General features: G+C 41.7%; 2 protein-coding genes across 7 annotated transcripts in view; both read left to right on the plus strand.

Moving 5' to 3' along the window:
• Window positions 1-145: 145 nt before the first annotated feature.
• On the plus strand, window positions 146-5,755 carry LOC145454052 (dorsalin-1-like). 2 transcript variants are annotated; one of them, XM_080332037.1, is made up of 6 exons: window positions 146-2,286; window positions 3,768-3,942; window positions 4,007-4,105; window positions 4,166-4,313; window positions 4,410-4,798; window positions 5,351-5,755. In XM_080332037.1, the coding sequence occupies exons 1-6, from the start codon at window positions 1,950-1,952 to the stop codon at window positions 5,382-5,384; spliced, it is 1,182 nt and encodes a 393-aa protein (XP_080188163.1). In that variant the 5' UTR covers window positions 146-1,949; the 3' UTR covers window positions 5,385-5,755. The 2 variants fall into 2 exon arrangements, with proteins under 2 accessions (XP_080188163.1, XP_080188161.1); XM_080332035.1 differs by having other exon boundaries at window positions 4,410-5,755.
• A 3,354-nt stretch (window positions 5,756-9,109) lies between these two features.
• LOC145454417 (ankyrin repeat domain-containing protein 17-like) overlaps window positions 9,110-24,718 on the plus strand; it is a 40,697-nt gene continuing 25,088 nt past the window's right edge. For 2 of the 5 annotated variants that reach the window (XM_080332409.1, XM_080332410.1), the window contains exons 1-17: window positions 9,110-9,381; window positions 14,145-14,295; window positions 14,685-14,829; window positions 15,636-15,783; window positions 15,849-16,082; window positions 16,140-16,234; window positions 16,956-17,193; window positions 17,446-17,637; window positions 19,931-20,128; window positions 20,187-20,308; window positions 20,673-20,786; window positions 21,666-21,804; window positions 21,868-21,971; window positions 22,776-22,853; window positions 23,695-23,785; window positions 24,028-24,075; window positions 24,141-24,191. In XM_080332409.1, coding sequence (XP_080188535.1) covers window positions 9,246-9,381; window positions 14,145-14,295; window positions 14,685-14,829; window positions 15,636-15,783; window positions 15,849-16,082; window positions 16,140-16,234; window positions 16,956-17,193; window positions 17,446-17,637; window positions 19,931-20,128; window positions 20,187-20,308; window positions 20,673-20,786; window positions 21,666-21,804; window positions 21,868-21,971; window positions 22,776-22,853; window positions 23,695-23,785; window positions 24,028-24,075; window positions 24,141-24,191 — 2,284 coding nt within the window. In that variant the 5' untranslated portion in view covers window positions 9,110-9,245. The remainder of the gene's footprint in view (window positions 9,382-14,144; window positions 14,296-14,684; window positions 14,830-15,635; window positions 15,784-15,848; window positions 16,083-16,139; window positions 16,235-16,955; window positions 17,194-17,445; window positions 17,638-19,930; window positions 20,129-20,186; window positions 20,309-20,672; window positions 20,787-21,665; window positions 21,805-21,867; window positions 21,972-22,775; window positions 22,854-23,694; window positions 23,786-24,027; window positions 24,076-24,140; window positions 24,192-24,718) is intronic. The other 3 variants (XM_080332412.1, XM_080332411.1, XM_080332413.1) reach the window with 3 other exon arrangements.

The raw sequence follows: 24,718 nt of genomic DNA on the forward strand, positions 1-24,718 counted from the left end.
GCACTCATTGACGCTGCTGATCATATTGAACAGTTCGGCTGCTTGTGATATGAATTCGTTATAGCGATGGTATTGTTTATAACTCACGATATGAATTGTGACGTAACGGAAACGGATACAAATACCTAGATCACCCGGCCTGCAACAGCATCAAAAAGTCTTCAAAGACGTCTGTCAACGCACTGGCCCTTTCTCCAAATCTTAGGGTCATCAATTATCATGTCACGCGATCTGTGCTTTTGTGAAAGACAGCATCCACATGTCACTCTGTGCGAAGACTGTCCACTCGCCGAATCTCGTACCTCTCAAAATAGCCGCCAGGCGGTGAAACACGTCAAAGTTGATGTATTCAAGGGTTATTTCGTGATTCATATGTTCTCGGAAGCCTTTGCGTATCAAGATGAAAGCGACAACGAATTGCATCACATATTACCGGATTAGCATCGTGAAGACTAATTATATCACGCCATGTTTTTGCACTTGTTCAAGTGCGATTGTTGGTCATCTGGAATTTCTGCCCAATATCAAAACAGAGCGGCATCGTAGCAACGCGAAAGTGGCGATGCTTGCAATATTAACCTTGTCAATTGATGAACACTGGAGTAGTACAAAGCGTTCCACATTTTTTCAATTTCAGGAATTAAAGAATTTTTCTTTTAAAGCGGGATGTCTGTCATTCTGTGACATAAGCTGAACCAGGTAATCAATCACTCGCGTTCGTATTTTATCTGCACAAGATAGAGAGGATGTACATTACGTACGATGCTATGCAATGAACAGATACTAAGATGTCAAAGTCATCAAATTCGGTCCACATTGGCATGCTGGCATCACTAGTAACTAATTATTGCCCGACATAACATTGTGTTCGATCTGTATGTTTAGGCTGTGCTTCCTCCCTAGTTTCATTCTTTTCTTTTTATTCGTTTTTCATCGAGTCTTTGTCTGGGCCTTTTTCTAAAGAAGTTGTAAGAGCAGTTAAGCAGGGGATGAGGAACCAAGATCAATTTCCTGCTTACTCCGAAACGTGCTACAGCAGAGGCTCGACTGTTGAAGGCATTTATCCGTTGATATGGATTGAGGTAGTAATTTTTCGAACTGAATTTGATGAATAAACATTCCAGTATAATAGGCATAGCCTATTGTAGACGTAAATTGAGATGAAGAGCCAAATCTTGATCTATACTTTGCGCATTGGTTGTTCCCGCAAAAGATTAAGCTATATTTCAAAATTAGGAATATATTTCATGAATATGGCCCACCTATTCACGTGCTAGGTGTTCAACTGTCCATTGAGACATGCCAGCCTCACAAGTCAGAACGACCGAGCTTCTAGCGGAGTTCAATTCGAATTTTATTGTGACCAGCAGCAAACTTCCCGTCAATGACGGTTATGCATCTATTATGATATTTCAAGAATGCTCATTATGTGCTTAAGCTGAAATCAAAGCACATGACAAGATAACGAAGCAGAAGCGAGCTCCTTATCCGAGACCTGATAATGCTTCCGTTTACCAACAAGTCATGGTTTATAAGCGACCTAATAAGAGTCCTTCTGTCACATGCAGGCAGATCAACATCTATGTATCATCAGGGATCAAACTGGGTAGTTGTCGAGTGAAAAATCAGAAAGAGCAAAATTAGATATATATATATAGGTTTTTAATGGTGATGAATAATTAACCAAGGCTTTTATCGAAAATCCAACTATCGCTTTATTGAATTGCAAAATTCACTAATTTATCGGTACCCTCATGTTACGTGTTAACCACTAGCGTCACGCATAGGCTAAAACAGTCTAGGAACCCCTCTAATATAGAGATAGAGTAAATAGTACTTTTAAATAGCTCTTCAAATGCGGTATACACCAGCGACATTATCTCTTTGTGTTTTAAGCATCTACGTTAAATATTGCACATCGTCGGAAACGTTCGCACTAAGACTGCCGGATGAACAGCAAGTTATTATCTCTGGCTTGCCTGTGGCCACTAATTTACGGATTAATTGGAATTAACGATGCATGGAGTATAGGCAGAAATCAAATCCACGAATATTTGAGAAACAGGACTCGGGCTGCATTATCTGTAAATAGTAATGAAGAATCGGGATTATATAAGAAAAGACATCCTCTAATATTATCGCCTAACATACGAAGAACGGGTAACGTTGAAGAGCCCGAAAACGCTCGCGAGATTCCGAAATTCATGCTCGACGTATTTCGTATGTTCGATCAAGACCATTCCCTGCAACCCACATCCAACATCATACGCAGTTTCCATAACGTCGGTAAGTGAATTATCGCGTATCGCATGCTAAACAATATCAGTAGATATTATTTACATCGGGCTAGTCATAACAGACATCTCCAAAATATCTCTTTTAATGACAGGGTATATAGTGACTTTTGGATAGCGACTGAAATTGGAGTGCACTTGCCTCCTCAAGTGTTGCAGGTTTATTCATAGGCTTCTCATCGCCATTTTTGATCCGCATTTGCGATGCATTGCAAAGCCTAGAACGAAAGTCGTTTAATAAGTCGACAGCTCTGGAATAATCAATGTCAATATCGTTCTGGTGATAAATGATGGTCACATCTGCCGAAACACGATGGATATAGCATCAACAAAAACAAATCTTACCATTGGATAGCCGTGGCCATTTTTTATTTTGAAAACACCCGGTGGATCGCCTATGATAGTTCTACTCGAAATATACAAATCACAATGTATTCAACACGCAAGAAGGACAAACGACATATACGACATATGATCATTGGAATTTTTCATTACCGCTGTGTTGATTTCGGGTTTCTGTTGAGCGAATTTCGGCACTTCTTCAGAAGAATCATCATTTTTTTAAATGTTTCATATATTCAGCGAACAATCGTATCTCCAGTGACCATCGATCGGTAGTCTGTGACCATGGGATATCAATGTATGACTCCGCTTCGCCCCGTTCCTTGCCTTATCGCGTTGATATTATTATCGGATTGATTCCTGCCATGCGTAGATGTACCATACCCATCTAAGGACATATGATTATTTGTAACCCTTACCACATAACCCGCGCCTTCTCTCATTAGTATGGAATGGAATAGGCCTACTCGTAACCAAACCAACTCGTACTCATGACCAAACAATAATAGTCAGCTACGCTCATTGAGGTTTGAGGGTCACGAATAACATGATGTGTGTATCGGGAAGTCCCCAAATTTCGTCTCGTTGATGCTGTTAAATGTGGGTTAATGAACCGGTTTGTATATTATTTTCACATCACAGGGGTAAATTATTTTGGTATTTAGAATTCATGTCACCGTGTATACTGATTCCCAAGAGTCAGCCTCGAAGTAGAATAAATTTTGCAAGACGGATATATTTTGCTGGAATTGCCAGCAGAAGTGAATCGAACTCCACCAACTTCGTAATGTTTCAAACTATCTTTCTGGACGGCATGCGGGTGAAGTAGCAACGAGTGCCATAATCATATTCACAGCCAGATTGATTGGTTCCATTCTTTTCATTCGCTCAAGAGTCAATTAAGACACTCAATGTACGGTGCAGTGTTATCAACAGATATGAGGATGTCTATAAACTACCAAATGCGCTCAATCAATCTAACTTTCACCTCAGTATACTAATGGTAATACTTATTCAATGCTTGCTGTAACAATGTTCAATCATAATATATCGGCTCTCTTCCTTACTCTTTCCTCACTTATTGACAAAAAGTATAGCAGTGTACCTTTATCAGTAATTTTTATTATCCAGCAAATCAGACTGCCAGAAATACTTTTGCTTCAATCAATGATCTCTGCACAAGATTCCCAAGGACGACGGCCTGTCACCGAAAGTACATGATCCTGTTCAACACCTCTAAAATTCCCGCCCAAGAAACAATCACAAGGGCCGAGTTGCGTTTCCGGTACATCTCGACGTTATTGAGGTTAGAAGATAGCTACGTCACAACGAAGTCCGAACATTTGCATATTTCGCGTTGTCTTTTTCAGGTCACCCTCTAGTGGCGTTAACGTGGATATCAAGGTTGAGCATGTTTTCTGTGGAGAACACGAAGAAAGCGGAATGTGCGAATCTCTTTGCAGCAGCAGGTTGGTAAAAAGATTAACATCACCGTTGAAGATTGGAGAGAAAACTTTCGATAAACACAGACAACTGATTAAAAGAAAGTCGTTAACGACAGCAAAGGAAGGGTGGCTGACTGTCGATGTGACACATCTACTTCGGAGTTCCAGGGACAGCAAGTGTTTACTGAGGATTGAAGTCGACGTACTTGTTAAAAATAGAGAAAACGGAATGGTGCGTATCATGCAGTGTCGCTATGTAGGCTACTGCGAGATGCGCGGCTCAGTTAAAATAACAAAGTGATGCGACTATAAACCTTGCATTTTGCAGGTAGATATTGACATCACTCCGATGACTGCCAAAGAACCCTTGCTCGTAGTCTTCTCGGACGACCACAGCAAGCACAATCGATTCGAGAAAGAATACGAAACGAGAAATCTGATGGAACAGGAGAAGGAACTGTTCGAAAAAGAGAAAAACACCGGGGACACTCGCGCGACACGAAGTAAAAGATCCACCGAGGAACGAAAGATGAACATTCGTATGGACGGGATCAAAATAGGCGTGCGGCGTAGAGTCGATCAGAACGATCGAGGGTCGAAATCCAGGCAAAAGCGATCGAATCATATGGGCAAATGTCACAGGGAAGAAATGGAAATAAATTTTTCCCAGTTGGGATACAGTTACATTCATACCCCGCGGAAATATCAGGCGTACAGGTGCGTCGGACATTGCAAGTTTCCCGTTACTAACGACGCGACACATCACGCCGTATTTCACGCGACCATGTATTTTCGTGACAGAGTAGAACAGCCGCCTTGCTGCGTCCCGATAAAGCTGGGCGGTATATCAATGTTATTTTATTACGAGGAATCGGACGTTGTCGAGTACGAATATGAATATCCCGAAATGACGGTGCAAGAGTGCGGGTGCCGTTGATTACCGGATGCAACGATAACTAGAGCTATTCGCTGGTGAAGGCCAAGGAGTTAAACTTCAGAAGTAGAAAGTAGGCCTGTGGGCGCCGGCCGGCTATATAGGCGGGCGGGTCAATTCAATGACCTTAGATGCCGATGGTTAACTTATTTGTAATAGGTTCAAGAAATGAAGTTTCATTGCTAAGGTCACAGACGCCTTTAACTTCAAAGAGTACTTCCAAAATTGTTGTAACGCACACATATCCAATCGACATCTCTAATGAGTAGACCCACATAACACTTTACGACTGTCAATGATACAAACAAAAAATCAACCATTTACTTTTGAAATAGGATCCCGAACCACGTCAATAAAGATGTTAATTGACGAAAGCAGTGGAACGTGGCTGGTGAAGAGCCTTTCTCTTTTATGTGAAAATCCTAAAAGATTCAAAGATACTTGTTGCATTATACCTTCTTCAAATGAGATGCTGCTGCCAATCAAATCGGATTGTGATGACGTACAAGGAACTTGCGGAGTGTATATTGTTGCTATACACTTGTTACATAGCGCCTATGTTATTTTATTATACCAGTCAATGCATTCGCGAAAAAGTTCAATATCATATTCATATCTTTGCTAATTATTGTTTATATTCTTATGTCTTACGTACTGGTTTTGTTAAAGTTCCTATACATTTGAACTGAGCGGGCATTTTGAGCAGTTTATTTTACATTACACTGTTTACTGTTCACGTAGGAGGACAATTTCTGTGAAAGGTCAAATAATGGAGATACAGTATGAAATCTTGTCAATCCCTGAAGACTCAAGTACATTGTATAGTTTCGTTGTGGGAACGACAAGCAGAGAACAGCGAATAAATCGTCCAATTCACACAGAAATGGTGTGAGGAAGTGGTTATAATAAGTGAACCATACATAATCTGCATAGTGTCATATTCGTATGCAAATAGATAGGCCTACCCTAGCACCAGATTCTACATCTTGCAAGGTCGTCTTGTTTCAATATCTGGAACAGACAGACAGTTTTTATTGAACAGGAATCGCAATCATCAGACATTTTGCAGCAATACGATTCTTCGGGGGTCCTGCGGATCATCCAGTCAACTGCATTGGTGGAGTATACTAAAGCCATGCTACAACGAGTTGGACATTGTTACATCCATCATAAACAAATGGAAACATTGTAAAATGGTTATAGACAGACCAGTGGGATGAGAGTTGCAACATCAACAGCATATTGAGCAACACAAAATAAACAAAAAGAATAAAATACAAATAAAATAACAAAAAAGAGATAAATGAATTTACCGAATTGTCAACACAACTAAAAACAATTTGTCACGTAAGATTGTTGAATAATTCAGACACCGCACTACAAATACCAGATATTATGGAGGTGACTTGGCTCCGTTTTAAATGCAGCATAATCGTCATCGTTTTATTAACATTTTTATCAAATCAATATACCACAAGATTGCGATATAATGAAAAGATAGGAGGGTGCCGAATCGACTTTGAGTGCAATAGGTTGCATGGCTCGAATCCGAGCTAGGTCGACTCCAGCATTCCTTCACAAGGCACTCTAGGCCGAGGTGGATGTTTGAGTAAAGGATCGCTACTGATGCGTGTTGTTCGACATCCTCGTATCTGTTCGTTATACATTGCATTGTGTCTTATCGCCTTTTACATTGTGTGTAGCTTGTCCAGATGAAAATTATAACCCAATGTATTGTATTGTATTGTATGTTCCTCCTCGCGTTATCTGATCCGCTAAAGCGTTGTCATGAAAAGCTCAGAAGTGGGCCGTGCTACAAGTCGGAAGATACGGAATCATAATAAAAAATATCGGCCTGGTGTAAACACCATTGTAGTCGAAAAGCACCAGTTTTCCATGATACCACAAACAACAACAACAAGATAAATTGGTTGTGAACTGCCCCCCATTCCTACCAACCTAACTAAGAGGCAATGCTCCCTCTAAGCTGTGCGCGCGCGAAGCCGCGCACTGCTGACTAAGTCGCCGCGCACAGAGAAATCTCTCAAAAAAGAGGACATTTGGGCCTCCTCCGAGGACACTTTACGACACGTCTGAGGCTGTAGAACAGGCCACACTTCAGTGATAATTTAGTGTCTAGGGCAGTGGCTCTCATCAGGGGGTCCGCGAAGCAATTTCAGGGGGTCCTCTAAATTTGCAAGATCATTGATAACCTATTTTTCAATTTTTTTTAATTGGAGAAAGCATGATGAGGCAGTTTCCCTCCACAACTGCTAAAACTCATTAATCACATCATCAGAATAATCGTCTGACATGAAATATCCTACTGTGCAAATTCCTTTTAATTGTCAAATTGCCAATAAACCTACTGACACAAACATATTGCTGTTTAGAGACGTTTTGTTGCGGTTTGTGGGAAAAAATGGATTTTCGTCACTCGTTTATATCAAATCGAAGACTCGAATTTCCAAGACCACGTACTTCAAGTAATACAGCTGCAAAATTAGCTTTGAATAATAAAAGTCGACCCTATTTTTACGTAAATAGTATGATATTATTTTCAAAAAAAGTAACGTACGTTGTGGCTGTATCACAACTTCATAAGCCTACAGTTCATATTTGCACAAGACAGATGACGGTCGCACCGTAATTGAGTCAAATTTGAATTTAAACTTGGCGGGTCCGTGAGGGTCCGTAACAGTCAAAAAGGGGAGAACCACTGGTCTAGGGACTGAATATGACTCTTCCAGGACATGTCCGAGTCCAGTAAAACCCCTAGGCATTTGGCATTTTCCGCGTTTCTGGTAAACGAGAGGGCTAACTGGTAACTAATTAGTAAAAGATTATTATTAGTATCGATCCCGCCGTCCTTGACATGCCACCCCATTCTTTGTCGCTTGCTTTTTCTATACTATCTTCGCCTACTTTTCATTCAGTGTGCATGCCTCCTCTTTACATCGCCCAGGCCAAGGTGGGTGTCTGATTCCATAGACTACTCCAAGTCGCTTCGACACCTTCCTATCTTTTCATTGTATTGCTTTTTGCGGTGTATCGAACTGATAAAAATTGCTAATAAACCAATGATAAAAAGATCACCTAACGCTCCTAAGCCTCAATACGTCAACCACTAAACGTTGCGGTTTGCCACTTAATGATAATAATAATAATAATATAGCGCTCAAATTATAGATTACCAACCTACAGGTCAGTTATGTACAGTACATGTACACTCAAATCCATTTTAGTACAATTTATACAGCTCGGTGGTAGCGCAGCGCCTCGGTGGTGAACGTGAACAGTGAACACCAAATATGAGCCATAAGTTCCTGAAAAAGCTGAAGCCAAAAGCTGAGCACCGACTCGTATGACTCAAGCAAGATGTGACGGGAGTTGATATTGGCGCTAGCCCGCTACGGTTCACGTGGTGTCGTGTGTACCTCGGTGTTGCGTTGTTCGTGTTCAGGGAGGTTGGCCTTGGAGACACACATGCTTGAGATAAGGTAGCTGCTGCGACTGGTCATTAATGGATATATTCCTGAAATATGTGTTATATAATTGTGAAGAATCCAGCCATACTGCTGTACCACCTTGACAAAGCAGAACTAGAAACAGTTGATTTCCATACTATGCTGCTGCTGTCAGCCTGTATGGAATCGGTGTCCTGTGCTTCCATCATGTTTTATTATTTAAATATTTTTTATTAAATTACTTTAACTTGAGAATCATCGCTGCTCACTTGATATATCAGGCAAAACGGCCAGCGATTCCAGTCGGGGCTGTCAGTGCTCTGTATATATATGACATTGTATATTGCACATAGAAAACTGAAGTGATACGGTAGACTATAGAAAATAGATTTCATTCAACTCACATACTTACTTGAAATGGAAGTGATGAGTGATGACCTATGTCGCAAAGGCTGTGTTCACCGGATTGGTCTGGTTCCAACTCGCAACTTCCAATGCAGGGACTCTATTCCTTTGAATCACAAGAATATTCCAATTGGACTTATATCATAGTTATGTAATTTTCAGAAATCAGAGGGATCTAATTCGTTGATCATCAAACATGTTTGACAAACCTGAATGTACTGTAGTTAACCTGTTGAATTGTTGATTGCTATTGCAGTGTTTGATTGTGTATGATAGTAGGATCAACCATCAAGAAAAACTGCAAAGACTTGTGTGTTATATTTGAAGAGATCCTCGCTGATGTTTGTCAAACTGAGCAATGTCTGATAAACATGAACATTGTGACCATGGTGCTGCACCGGCTGATATGGTAGTGGTGGAAGACGGATGCCTCAATGTTGACAGCGAGACGCAGGCGAGATTGGAGGCTCTGTTAGAAGCCGCTGGTAAGAGCTGTACGTATATACCCTTTATTTTTTTATTGCATGTTTATGTACGTGTACGTGTTATTATACGGTATTGATATAAGTGTCGAGTTTAAACGCAATCACGCCAATGGTATCTATATTGCTGATGATTTTAGGCTGACGCTGACGTAGCACAAAAATATGAAATTGGTATTTTAGTTGAGCATCATTCATGTCCTGTAATAGTTTAATATTGCCATCTGTACCTGACACTGTAACCTGAATGTGTGAATGTCACCTGGTAGGCCTAGGCCTACTTGCAAGTTATGACAAGCAGACGCCGGGTTTATCTACAAGTCCACAATAATAAATGCTTAATAATAAATCGGCCCTGTCCATTACATTCAGTACTTACTGAGATCCCAGACTGGAATCGGTGGTTGTTTTCGGCAACATGTTGTGAGTGACAGACGGATTTCTCGCGTGATTGGACAATTACATCCCTGTGACGGAAATATTTTTCGCTCTGATTCGATACCGAATTACCGTACTTATTAAACGACACAATTAGCTAAAATAGACCTGGTATACGCCGGACTAGGGTCATACCATATATATTCGCTGTTGTGCAAATGCCACGCTGCTAACGTTCATTGTAAAGGGCAAGTGCCTTATTCTGGATCTGACGTCAGCATAATTCATTAATCGGCGTGATCAGATATAAATGCTCGCGTGACGTTGCGCGCGCCGTTGCCGCCGATTCCACTCTGGCTGGGATCCCACCCGGGCTATTAATTAATGCAAACATGAATGCAAGTTGCAAGATGGACATTAGTTAACTGTGTGATTGATTCCTGTTTCACAATCTTCCCAAATCCTTCCCCTGCTAGGCAGAGTGAATTTTGTCGCCGTATTCCAGTAATGAAAGTTTCTACGGGAACATATTTCCTGTTAAACAGCCCTATGTATATGCTAAGTATTTGATTCCTGTTGATCGTCTGAAAAGAACCCAACCGCTGGCAAGTAAAACAAGTCCAAGTCCCAAGCTGGGATAGGGTTGTTGCAGGCAGGCATCTGGCGTAAAACTATTCATTATGTGGATCACCGAGTACTGCTCTCTTTTTGCAACTGCATAGTTGGGAAAATCGGAAAGACACTTAGACATGTCATCGTCATGAAGCAATGCCAGATAAATATAGTTATATGTAGTTCTGTCTTACATGGGTTCTCGCATAGCGGTTCGTGACACTTTCCAATTTATGTTGCAAAATATTTTAGCTTTACCATGAATAGAATCATTGCATTAATGTAATAATTTACGTCTTATAAATATAAATATCACACTATAGTGTAAAATCCTCGTCATTCCGTAATTTAAATAGTGCTTGAATTTCTAAATCCTAAAGCAACCCTTGAACATGACCTAAGATACGGACAGGAGACAAGTTCGTCGTGTCACATTCAATCACTGCAGCATAATGCCTTACCGGTGATGAGTATGTTATTGATACATTAGTACAGGGGTCGCTAACTCAAAAGGGGTCTTGGGCCACTTTCTAAATTTTGTAGAGGCCGCTGGCCGCATGTGTTCAATATCGAAAAAAATAGTCCACACAGTTTAAAAACGACGTTCCTAATACCTTACGCCTGTACAAGGCTCTAACATGGCGACGACTATAGCTCTCACAAAAGATCTAAAAGTTTTATTAAAAAATATCATGATCATCACTTTAATTCTCTTCTGAATTATGAGCTGCTCACAATACCTGACAACAGGTTTCAGCGACTAAAGAACCAGTATTAGGGTTACCCTAGACACCGTATTAGCTGGTAAACTATCACTCCTCGTAAAGCTTGATCTTGTGAGGAAACCTTGAGTCGTTTTCCAAACGTCTTGCTCTTGTTAGTGTATGGACCATTGCACGTCAAGGCAATATGCCCATTCATATCAGCTAATTCGTCCTCCATGGGCTGCTGTTACCATCGCCGAAGCTAGTGAGGTATTGTGATGTTGGGCAAAGGAAAATAACCTATTTTGAACAACACAGCGATATTTTTAAACTGAAATTAATTTTAGCATTTCAAAATGCTTGAATAAGCGTTCTTCTGAAATCTGAAGAATATCAAGTTATAATATTCGATTAAAGTCAATTGTGGGGCAAATTGTCAAGAAATGTTCAAATTCACAAGCAAAATAAACCTTGAATTAATTGGTTGTGTTCTTAACACATTATCATAGATCTCAAGGAGAATAAGTACATTCGTTTTCTGTGTCAAGTTTGATTTTTCATTTATTTATATATGAGGAAATTTTGTGCTGAAATATATAGTAAGTGACAACTGACAAAAGCAGTATTTAAATATTGATTTTAAGTCCATGGTAGTTTCCTCAAAATGGCATGTGAACAGATTGCTTGTGTTGTCAGACTTGGATTCAGGTGTGCTCACAAAAATATTCTTCACATGTGTTTCTCCAGTCCTTATAGAAATATAATGAGGAGGGAGTGGTGCTCTCTGCCAGATAAGAAATACTGTCATCACAAGCCCACAATTGTGGAAATGGAACCTTTGGGCCCCACCTGGCCCTTGTGAGGGGCTTGAGAAAAATATGGTCTATGTAGCTTTGCTGTAATCGGTTGTGCCAGGAGTTTATGATGCTGTACTACAGTAAGGGACACATTGATCTTTAGGACAAACATAAAGGCTGGAAAGCCGTACATGATATCCGCACCGCAAATCTCAAAAGTAGGAGTTTTATCCGACTCCTTATTTATAATCTCATCCACAGAGACATCAGTTTCATTCCTCAGCAGCTCAGTGTTCGAATATTTCTCTGCTACTTGACATTGACTGATCCAGGGCGTTAAAAATGGTGCTGATTGCAATTGAGAATGGGCTATGCCAATGAATTTGTTTTTTATGAGTTGTAAAAGCATTTCTGGTACTTCACATAAGCGTTGACACTAAAGCTTTTTATGAGCTCGAAACTTTGTGAGCTTCAGGGAAACTAAATGGTAACCCACTGAGCATATAAAGCACATTAGTCATTTTCTGGTCTTTCAATAACCCCCTTCTTGTCATAGAGTAATAAAAAGCATTGGTGTTTTACCACGATATATGGATACAATTAGATAGTATTCACCGAATATGGAGGTATGTTCATGCATCCCGATTGTCATGCTCCAATTGCTAATCGCGGGTGAATAGAGATCAGCGTTTATAAAAATGTCAATGCGTGTTATGCGTGCGATAATGATGATGATTCTGCGCTTTGCTATATCATTCATCACTTTCCGACTCCTTTTTTTACTTGTGCATTGCAAAAACAAAACATTTCATTTTTGTTCCAGTGCATTAGTGGCACAGGTCATTCTTTGTTTCAAAGCAAGAGTTAGCCCCTCCCGATTCAATGTTGAATATTTTAGTAGCTACCATACTAATGTTTACAAGAGAACAGGGGTGTTTTTCTGAGCAATAACTTCTGAAAATGGCAACTGAAATGTGCCTATGTTGAATCAAAGTTTGACACCATAGACTGTTTTTGCCTGTAGTCTACCAATCACATGACTTGAAACTGTTGAAAATAATATGTCAAATTTTGGTCATTGGCCAATATGGAATCGGTGTCTCATGCACACCAAAGATTTTATTGACTGCACACAGGTGTGTCGCCGAGAACCGTCTTGGCACACCAAAGATATTGCGCTAAACGTACCGGGATTCCAACCTGGGTCATTGGAGTTTTCCCATTTTCATTGCATAAGAATGTACAAAGTAACAATATTTTGGTGGTACTTAGCCTATTGTATTCGGTCTATAATAGGTCCGTTATCCCGCCCCTAAAGTAATTTGCTGGTTGATTGAATCTAGAGGCTATGGAGGTTTTTCGCGGTAATGGCTCAGTAATTCATGGCTGTTCCTTACTCAAGGTTCTGCTAAATTTATTTAGAGAATTACCTGGTCGAAAATTACTAATCCAATTCCGTCAACAAGTTATTACTTGATGTCCTAATCAAGACTTCTTTTTTTGTGTTTATTTGAGTTAACCTCGATAGCAATCATGTCTTTTATCCGGAATCAAAGTAATTGATGGGTCTGCTTTTCCAATCTGCTCTTGGCATACATACAACACTGCTACATGTCAACTTTTCCTAGGAGTTAACTGGTTTGATATACCACAGCATTGGTTTCAACACGTTCTCCATTGGAACCTGGGAGTAAAATGGGTTGACACATTTTTGTTTCAGTTCAAGAACGCCTTCTAGCGATAAATGAATGTGTGTCTAGACGGGAGTTGATTGTAAATGTAGAAGCTGGTTTTTAAAAATAATCCTCCAAATAGGTCTTTTTTTGTGGGTAGATGTGTGCCTGGTGCGGGTTATTATGTTAATACGATCTCACATTACTTGATTCACAAATTCCGATATTCTGATATGGAGGCTGATATATTTGAAGGATTACCTAATAACAGCGAATTAGCGGGCAAATAGTTTGATATCACTTACGATAGTGTTCATAATATGTGTTGTATCGCCTGTAGACTAACTGGTGTTACATGTTTATCCTCCCTTCTTGGTATTTCGAAGATTTTTCTGCATCTTACTATGTAGCATCCATGATGCTTGTGTGTGTAGAAAGGTAAATTCAATAATTTGCTGTTCCTAGTATCACATACACTTTTCTGATATGTCCCCCAAAATAGTATTCGCTGTTGAGATGGTGCCAACAAATACTTCAAGCTGCTATGCATGCTATATTGTAATGCTCGCCAAACACTCAGGAAATAACAATTTTCAATATCTTATCATCAGGTATCGGAAAGCTCTCTACAACAGACGGGAAAGCGTTTGCAGATCCAGACGTGTTGCATCGTCTTACGTCCACCGTCTCCTACGCTCTCGACGAAGCCGCCGCTGCCCTGTCAAGGCTTCGGGCTGAGACTGGGAATCAAAACCAGCTCAGGTATGCAGTAGATCGTGTCTTTACCCGTTCAAACAACCGCGGTGGCGTATTTGGTAGCGGTATAGGGAGGGCAATTAGACTTGGATATCGATAATACCGCCAGAGCGCGGATGTAGGTATTGGATTCGACACCTAACACATTGGAACTCGTGATGTGAAATGATTTCATAAAGTCCTAAATATTTTAATGAGTACCAAGTCGACTATTGTGATAGGGTGTAGGTTAATAACTAGTTATGCCCAGGAAGTTCTGCCTGGATCACTTTGGTGAAATGAATCTTATACGAGCCTCAAGGCACAATTTTTTAGCGAATTCTCTGTAGGAAGCAGTTTTACACCTCTATCTTATGCATGGTGTCCCCCCCGGCTTAGATTTTGATCTTGTATAGATCTCTTCCGGAAGCGTGTAGTGACGGAGATGTTGCCACTGTTCGCAGACTACTCAAAGAGGGACAGAGCGTGCACGAGACGACGGAGGACGGCGAAAGTCTTCTCTCCTTGGCGTGCTCTGCTGGCTACTACGAACTGGCGGAGGTGTGTAATTTAATTTTCTTTTTCAATAATCTCTTCCTTCTATCACCTAGCAGCCCACAATATCCTCGCAAGTGCTGAAATTTCACCTAGAGTTGAAATATCAACGAGAATTATCGTTCCGTTGTTGCTTTTTCCCGATGCAGCCTCGAAACCCCAATTGGTTATGTAACATCATCCAAATCATGTAATACAAATCCACGGGTAGTTAGTGGAAATCATCATCATCACATCATTGTCACAAATTGCAATGAAATACGTATGGTCAGAAAAATACCAAATTTTCTTTATCTCGCGTAGAACAGGCATTATTTTCATATTGGTCGCATGAAAGGTAAATATTTGAACGTACTGCATGCCGCATCATTATTACTCTTGTGATAACATAAATAGTCATACTTGACTTGTATTGTAGTACTCGATTAGGCCAAGTCAATGATTACGTGCTACAGTTAATACACACTCACGCGGACTCGACAATCCTTGTTGGTGTTGAACGGACTCCGAATTTTACTGTGTGATTTGTCTGTCAATCTTGAATCAGTCTCGTGCCTGCCACCTCGGTGTGAGGGCTAAAAGAATTCAGTTATGAATGTCTGTTGTGTGCAAGTCCGCCGACAACTGTTAACCAGCTCATTTTTTAGTTTCTCGCGAAATCTATCGATTCGTGCGACTTCTATATTCCAACATCTGAAATCTGATAATTTTTGTCGACTCAACAAACATGCAGCTAAACCGTGATTCGAATTCAGTTCTCTCCTGCTCTGGAAAGATATCTGCTACCTTGCACATTGTGCCTTTTTGTGCAGGTACTACTGTCGATGCAGGCCAGCACCGAAGAGACCAGCCCCAAGGGAGGATGTACACCGTTGATGGAGGCTGCCTCCGGTGGATTCATAGACGTCGTTAAGCTCTTGGTAGAGCACGGCGCCGAAATTAACGCCGTCTCGAATTCAGGCGAGTGGATGGTTATTGGTTAATTTCGCTATTGAACCGGGTCGTAATTATGTTGGGTACTGCAGGAAACACGGCGCTGACACTGGCTTGCTGTGGCGGTTACGAAGACATTGTGAAATTACTTCTCGCGGCCGGCGCGGATTTAGAAGTGCAAAACGAAAACGGACACACGCCTTTGATGGAAGCCGCCTCTGGTGGGCATGTAGCGGTGGCTGAAATTTTGCTTGAAAACGGAGCCGGAATAAACACGCATTCCAACGAATTCAAAGAGTCGGCCTTGACTCTGGCCTGCTACAAAGGTATTTGTAGCCGTGCGCGTTGCGCGAGTGTTTGTCGCTGAACGTTGAACCTTTCAGGTCATCTGGAAATGGTGCGGTTTTTGCTGGAAGCCGGCGCTGATCAGGAGCATAAGACTGACGAGATGCACACCGCGCTGATGGAAGCGTCTATGGTATGTGGGCTTTGTAGTTGCAATACTGTATGTTGGGAAAGGCACCTGTCGAATGTCTTGGATGGTGTAGCTTAGTGAAATCTTGTGCGCTGTGGAAACACACACCGCAGTTGCTATTTCAAATGGATTTTTTTCAAACGTTGATATCAAATGGCTGCAAATTGCGTCTCTTGTTGGCGTGATTACTGATTAGGTTCAACTACTCGTGCTGCACTAAAGACTTGTTTGATCGATAGTCTATGGCGGTGCCTTTCAACCGGTGTGCAGTTTGTTCACGGTGTGCCTTGGAAAAGGTATACGGGGTGCATCAAGAACTTGTTACACTTAACCAAGGTTTCTTGAACTGGGGTCTGGGGACCGCTTGAGAGTCGATGAACTAGGGTTCCATTTATGGTTAAAAAAATATGAAAAACAAAGATGAAATAGAGGTCTGACATTGGTGACGTGATCAATTCTGAATGTGGCGGAGAGGTTCTGAATTCTTTTTTATTTCGTATTTCGCGTGCGTCAACTTTGAGTCGAGTCAAACCATTGTATGGCAGTGACTCTAGTCAAGTCATTCAAAAAACGTGTCTCTTGTTATTCGAACTCTGACATCACTAAATAATTCGACCAGCCCTGTTCAAGTGTTCATTTGCAATGTCAGAGCTGCGATCAACAAAAGCTCGATTCCGCCACAGCTGTTGTCTGTGTGCGAGCAAAACGTATCGTTTTCCTTCAGGATGGCCATGTCGACGTCGCAAAGTTGCTTCTGGATTCTGGAGCTCAAGTTAACATGCCGAGCGACAGCTTCGAGTCTCCGTTGACGTTGGCCGCGTGTGGAGGGCACGTGGCGTTGGCGTCCTTGCTGCTATCGCGAGGGGCCAGCCTCGAGGAGGTCAACGACGAAGGGTACACTCCGCTCATGGAGGCGTCCCGAGAGGGCCACGAGGAAATGGTGTCGCTTTTGCTATCGCACGGTTAGTTTGAATTGTAGTTCTGAATAGCTTGGCATTGTGAGGTGGCTATAAATTTCCTGTTTTGTATTAGAATCTTTGTCAGCGAGCTCAGAGATAGGGCTCAAGCTATGTGTTGTATTCAATACTGATTTCATTAAATGAAATATTCATATTTATTGTAATATACTCGGATATCTTATGCTAACACTCGTCAGGGGTGATCTTCACTGACTAATAGATATTTCAGACGAACTTATTTATTCTATGTTTCAGGAGCTGAGGTAAACGCGATTACCGAAGAGACGCGGGAGACGGCGCTGACGCTGGCGGCCTGTGGCGGCTTCATGGAGTGCTGCAAGCTTCTGATTGAGGAAGACGCCGACCTGGAGGCCGGATGCTCAACCGCGCTCATGGAAGCGGCACAGGAAGGCCATCTGGAGCTAGTTGTCTACCTGATCAACGAAGGTGGGAAGTCAGTACATTTATCTCAGACGAGGTCGAGTTTGAGAAAGGTGTGGGGTCTAGTCAATTCCTCTACCTATTCAGAAGTATTCCCCATGACGATCATCGGTCAAAATTCATGGTGTTTCGCTTCATCATAAGCTGAGTTTTTCACCAAACTTTGTATTTTGTGGTCGTGGTTGTATGTTGATGAAGACCGCAAGTTTGCTTTGTTTCCCAGACGTATATATCTATGCTACAGTAGATTAGGGTTCGCGTAATGGTCGCGTATGCTCCTATAATACCCTTACCTACCCCAGCTCTGAACCAATGACAATTACGTGAATTTCGTGGAGAATACAGTTGATGATCTTGTGAAACGCCGCAAATTTTGGCGTATTTGTGGGGAACATTGATTGGTGATCGTCATAGCTAAGATTTCTAAATGTGGATGAGAAAGTACGCAACACTTGACAAATGCAAATGAGATTGCCCAGTAGGGTGGAGTGAAAAATGGAAAATTTGGAATTTCCAATCGGACACTCGATATGCGAGGCCAAGTATCAAAAAAATAAATTCTGTAGTAATTTTGGGCTTGTGCACCCTCTGGTGGTCGTGCAATTTCACCGAGCGAGCCAAAAATAGCTAATTTTGCTATATATTGATAACCGTTTACACCAGAAAGCTGATTTTGGTCTTTAAAGATGCATAAGCAACAAGTTTCTATCTCACTTTCACAGAATTTTGTCTTGAAAATAAACCGAAAAAAAGTTGTAAGCAAATTAATAATTTTTAGACCGTTTTAGGTTAAATTAGGCACTGAAGCAGTGGGTGCGATGCCGAAAGCGCGTAGCGATTGATCTTATGACTGACAACTCCATATTGAAAGCACAGAAATTGCAAATCCATATTGGAAACACAAAAACATAAATTCTGTATTGAAAAAAAAGAACTATTTCGAAGATGGTTTCACTACCCGAGTATCAGTCTGCACAAACTGTACTATTTGTTATCTGATGGGCCCGGGAATCCGAGCGTTTTAGTGCATGTTGCTGAGAGTTGATTTAGTCGAGCTGTGCCGTCTAAGCATGGTCGTTGAAATGTTTCGCGTGTCTGTTTGGCTTGACAAAATAATTGAAGTAAAATTGGTTTTGCCACTTTACCGCGTTCGCCTGCTCCCATTACTGTACTGATTCGACGCGTAACTCGATGTCGCTGCGGTTACATTTTTTTCAGCGGTTATTGTCCGTTTGCAGTTGCGCTATATTCGCCCATCATATTATTTGCTGGAACAAAAATGAGCACGTCTCGATAAAAATTCTAAAATTCCCAGATACCGGCTATACCTTATAGAGAATTCAGCGATGTGTGAGCGTTGCCAAAAATATTAGATTTCGTAGGGTAGGGGCTGGGCATAATGGCTCATGTATTGGTCAATTCGATAGGAATATGAAGAGCAAATTTTTTCAAGTAGGCCTACCGATTTGCATATGAACAGCTTCTTTGAGGTACAGAACTTCAATATATAATTGAATAGTATATTCGTATTGAAATGAACCCGAATATTTTCGGCCGACACTCGTCCGGGGTAATCGTCAGCAACTACGGTAGTAGAGAATTCGAAAGAACAGCGTATATCGACAATCGTAACACAAAATATGACGTCACCAGCACGAAATGTCGAATACGAGAGCGTTCAATGTACTATTTTTAGATGATACACGAACTCTTTTTGTTGACACAGCCTTGGCTGGTGTATTTTGATAAAAGTCGACTCGATTTGTGTGCCTTGGAGTCGAGTTCGTGTATCATCTAAAAATAGTACGTTGAACGCTCTTGTATTCGACATTTCGTGCTGGTGACGTCATATTTTGTGATACGATTGTCGATATACGCTGTTCTTTCGAATTCTCTACTAGTTGCTGACGATTACCCCTGACGAGTGTCAGCCGAAAATATTCGGGTTCATTTCAATATGAATATACTATTCAATCGATTTGTATATATATATCTTGCGAATGAGAATTATTGGATTCCGAGACCTATCTCGCTGCGGGAGCCTCGAAACTTAATATCGTATCGCCCCAAGCACGTGAAAACCAGCTTCGAAGTTGCGTGTAACCCGCGGCGTTGTGTAATTTGCTATTCTTTAGTTTCTGCTGCGCAAAAGATACACGGCTTGAAGCGATGCTAATGTGTGTAATGTCATAATGATCGGGGCTCCAAAACTCGCGTCTGTCTTTCCGTAAAGCCTCTTAAAAGCGCTCCGTTGTCCGCGTTCAATGACCTTATCGAGTTTCCACCGCGTTTTTGGTAGGTGCCAAGGTCGATTCTCAGACCAGCAGTGGGAGCACGGCGCTGTCGTACGCATGCGAGCACGGGAAAACGGAAGTGGCCGACGCGCTTTTGACCGCGGGAGCGTTCCTGGAGCACGAGTCGGAAGGCGGCCGGACCCCGCTGATGAAGGCTTGTAGGGCCGGGAACCTGTGCACTGTGCAGTACCTCTTGTCGAAAGGCGCGTTTAAATGCACGGCGAGCGTGGGGTTGCGTGTAACGTATCGTTTTTTTGACAGGTGCCAACGTTAATAAGATGACGAGGGGCAAGGAGCATACGGCGTTGTCGCTGGCTTGCTTGTACGGGCACAGTTCTATCGTGGAGCTGTTACTTCTACGCGGCGCTAATCCGTCGGTTAAGGTGATATTTTAATTTTGTGTTTTTGTTGTTGTGGAGTCAGTGGTAAAGTGAACCGACTCCACAACCCTGGCTCGGGCCTTATGCAATGCTCGGGCTCCTTCTTTACTGTGAATTTACTGATTACAGTTCGATATAATTATACCTTTAAAAAAGTATTGTGCTCGTGGAAAGAAATTGAGTTGTGAAAGTACGCCTGCCTGAAAAATTTCTGTAAAGGAACATTGTTGTGAAGTTTTATAGAACTTTTCATTCGATTTATAATAATTTTAATATCATGCCAACATTAGCGCCCTATACACAAGGGCAATGACATAGGAAAAGTATAACGCTATTTATAAAGCGTTACAAAATGTCGCAATTTCAGCTGAAGGACGGCTCCAACATCATGCTCGAGGCGGCCCGGGGCGGACAGACCAACATCGTTCAGACTCTGTTGGACATGCCACGGATGCCGAACGTGCCAATGGAAGCAGTACAGGTTTGTTTCTTATTGATTTGGAATCATTGGATTAGAATTGTTTGCTTGGTTGTTGACTTGTAGCGATTCCCTTTGTGCTCGTAACTCGTTGGGTATCGGTTTTGCAAAGTCCCTGATTTGGAGGTCTTGCTATGATTAAACTAGTTTCACTAGTGTTTTGATATCCGGACATAGTTGGTCGTGGTTTTCTTATAGTTGATCTCCGATTACGGTTTATCAAGACTTGATAGATGATTAAACTTGACCCACGATCCATTTGTACCAACTTGATCTTTAGTCACAGTTCATCTTGATTTTTGTGCATTCGATCTCTGATTATGGCTTATCAATATCTGATTTCCGGTCTCAGCTGATCTTGGTCTTTATGTAGTTGATCTCTGGTTACGGTTTAACAAGAATTGATAGCCGATTAAACTTCACCCACAATCCATTGGTGTCAGCGTGATCTCTGCTCACGGTTGATCTTGGATTTTATGTGGTTGATCTCTGATTGTGGTTTCAGATTTGATGATAGCCAATTGAATATGAACCACGATCTATTTGCATCGTCCTGATCTTTGGTCACAGTTTATCTTGGTTTTTGTGTAGCTGATCTCAGATTAAAGTTATCTTGGTTTTTATGTTGTTGATCTCTGATTATGGTTTATTAAGATTTTATGATAGTCAATTGAACATGAACCATGATCTATTTGGATCGACTTGATCTTTGGTCACAGTTCATCTTGGTTTTTGTGTAGTCTATCTCCGATTAAAGTTATCTTGGTTTTATGTTGTTGATCTCTGATTATGGTTTAAGATTTGATTAAACATGAATTACGATCTATGGGGTCGATCCCTCGTCGTGCCGTGTCTCAGCCTCGTCTCCTTGTTTTGAAACAGACAAAGCAGTCCAACGTGGAGGAATACCCGTCCCGAGTCCCGACACAAGCGCTGCCGATCGTTGTCCCGCCGCACGAGCCCGACCCGACGTCGCCAACTCCAGAGCAGAAACCCGAGTCAAACGCCGAACACCCGCCAAGTAAGACTAACCAAATATTAGTAGAATCGCAGAGTCGCTTATCGGATATTTTGCGACGCACAGGCGAGGGGGCGTCGAATGCCGCTTGCATGGAATTGTCAGAGCTGGAAGAACGAATCAAGAAGATCATTGAGACGAATGTCAAGCTCAAAGTGGTCGAGAACAAGGTAATAACTGGATAATTATATTGTCTTTTATATGTCGTCGGTAGGATTTGCTTTATGTGTGGAGGGCACATATTTTACTTGAATCTTCGCAATTGATACAGCGTACGATTGAATCGTTGTGTCCAACCATAGTGTCCTACAATAGTCTCGACACAAGCAAATCTCACTGCGATTGGTCTCACTGCAATTTTACGGTAATTTTTTACCGGCTTTTCCGAGCGCGAAAATTGATAATATTGGTACCAGTCGAAAGCTACCGCGGTACTGATTGCGAAAATGTAAATTTTATTCTGCTCGTGGTCGTGGAACCCCCAAAAATAGGCCTGTAGTTTTTATTGTAACGGAGTTTCGTATGGTGACGCAACAATGCCCTCTGGAATGGGCAGCAGCAGCTCGGAGCAACTGCGCAGTGAGAGCGCGAATGCTCAACCGATTGTGCAACAATAGCCACGACGCTTGCAGTTTGCGCTGCTCCTCACATACTCTCAGAAGGCATTATTCCGTCACTATACCACAGTATTTTACAATCAAAATTCGAGACTTATTTGTGGGGGTTCCAGGACCACGAGCAGAATTTGCTTGTGTCCACACCATTCTAGGACACTGTTGCCCTACCTTCGTATTCGGATATCTGGTTAACCCCTACAGGCTTTGAAATCTTCAATTGGATGGTAGTTGCTTAGATTGTTAGTGATTGGATTTCGTTTTATTCTTTAATAAGTAGTGCTGCAGCAGTGTTTTGCCGTGTGGACAGTGGTTTGGGTGCCAAATTCTCATTCTAACGCCGCGCGTTTGCGATTTCAGCCTCACCTACAAGCGATTCAAAACGGCGACGAATCGCGACTGTTGAAGAAGCAAAGAATACTCGAGGAGTTGCAGAAGGTGCGTTGACGTGAAAGCCGTGCCTCGTTAGAAAACTAGATATAATTCTCCGTGTATTTTGTGGTATCTTCATCAGGGTTGTAATGACTGGAGTCATGACTCGACTCGAGTCAGACTCGAGTCACGATTTTCAAATGACTCGACTCGACTCGAGTCATTTTCTCAAAATACGGAAATGACTCGACTCGAGTCAATCTGTGTATTGACTCGACTTGGACTCGAGTCATTGCGCATGACTCGAAGCAAGTCATTGACTCGAGATTCAGACGGCCAAGACCGACATTTCATTGTAATTTCGAAGCCAACACACTATTGGGATTTCGTTTGTTGGTACTGGTGCTTGAAAATGCGACCAGAAACTGCTAAAAGTGAGGAAAATTGATATATTGTAAATGCGAACCATTCAATATCACCAAACAGAGTTAAAAAAGTGGGTTTAGGAAGACTTTAATTGGAAACTGAGCAGTCAACACAATGACTTGGACTCGGACTCGAGTCATAATACCATGACTCGGACTCGATCCTCTGCTCGCTGACTTGGACTCGGACTTGACTCGGTGGGAATTGAAAATGACTCGACTTGACTCGAGTCAAAAATATAAAAGTGAGATTGACTTGTGACTCGGAGCCTTGTGACTTGGTTACAACCCTGATCTTCATACTCGTTCATGTTCCGGCTTTCGTGCAAGCTAATTTTTCGAGATCCGTGCATTTGAGTACTTGTGTCATTATTCGACATCAATTTTTAATATTTTGATTTGTTGAAATCAATATCTCAGCGTCGATACGTCAAACAATTATAATATCTGACACTAACCGCTAACACCGTTGTATCTTTAAGGTCGAAGTCGACTTGCAGGGCAAGGCCGCTCAGCAACTACACAATTGCCTGAATTGTCCCGAGTTCGATTACAACAAGATGCTGGAGAGAGGTTAGTAAGATGCGAACGCATTGTGATAGAGGAGATTACAAGGAAAATATTCCTAGTTGCGCATCATCCTAAATTAATTTCCGATTTTTGGACCGTGACTATTTTGTAGGGCTTTGTGACTGATATTGCTTGATATAAATACTGTTACGTGAAAATTCGTAGGGTTACGTTAACATGCTTTCCAAGTGATTGAATCATTATTATGCCTCACTGGAAATGTGCGATCCTCTCGTTACTTTCAGACGTGCCGGAGGGGTGCGACACCACTTACGACGAGAAAGATTTTTCCGGTGAGTGTCTGGCGTCGCGTGGCAGCTGATATTTTGGGTTAACGGCAGTCCTTTGTTTGTGACAGACGGTGAAATGAGCCACGAGATATGTAGCAGACATGGCGCTGACGATAACGGTGAGTGTGGCATCATTTTTTCTTCGACAATAAAAGGCCGTCTGCCGTGTGAATTGTAGCACGGAACGTAAAGTAGCCGCGGTGAACAGGAGTCTATAGTCAGGATTGCTACTCTAGTAAAGATGGATGTAATGGCGTAAAACTCGCACTTTCCGAGTCCACTAATTCATATTTGAAATTGTATTGTACTTCTAATCTAATTGAATGGTATGTTTATATTGAAATGAACCCGAATATTTTCGGCTGACACTCGTCAGAGGTAATCGTCAGCAACTAGTAGAGAATTCAAAAGAACATCGTATATCAACAATCGTAGCACAAAATATGACGTCACCAGCATGAAATGTTGAATACGAGAGCATTCAATGCACTATTTTTAGATGATACACGATCTCTTTTTGTTGACACAGCCTTCGCTGGTGTATTTTGATCAAAGTCGACTCCAAGGCACACAAATGAAAGTGTGAACGACCCTTTCCGAGTATGCGAAATCTGTCGTCTCGATAATTTTTCGCACTGGCGGGATT

Source organism: Botryllus schlosseri, chromosome 13 (assembly GCF_051294905.1).
Source record: "Botryllus schlosseri isolate E-star chromosome 13, Bs_hap1, whole genome shotgun sequence".
NCBI classification, from domain to species: domain Eukaryota; kingdom Metazoa; phylum Chordata; class Ascidiacea; order Stolidobranchia; family Styelidae; genus Botryllus; species Botryllus schlosseri.

Bases quoted from the DNA above. Each gene is read 5' to 3' on its own strand.
- LOC145454052 (XM_080332035.1), top strand. From the start codon at position 1,950: ATGAACAGCAAGTTATTATCTCTGGCTTGCCTGTGGCCACTAATTTAC. The intron at 2,287-3,767 runs GTAAGTGAATTA...TTTATTATCCAG, and splicing joins ACGCAGTTTCCATAACGTCG to CAAATCAGACTGCCAGAAAT. The intron at 4,106-4,165 runs GTTGGTAAAAAG...CGATAAACACAG, and splicing joins GAATCTCTTTGCAGCAGCAG to ACAACTGATTAAAAGAAAGT.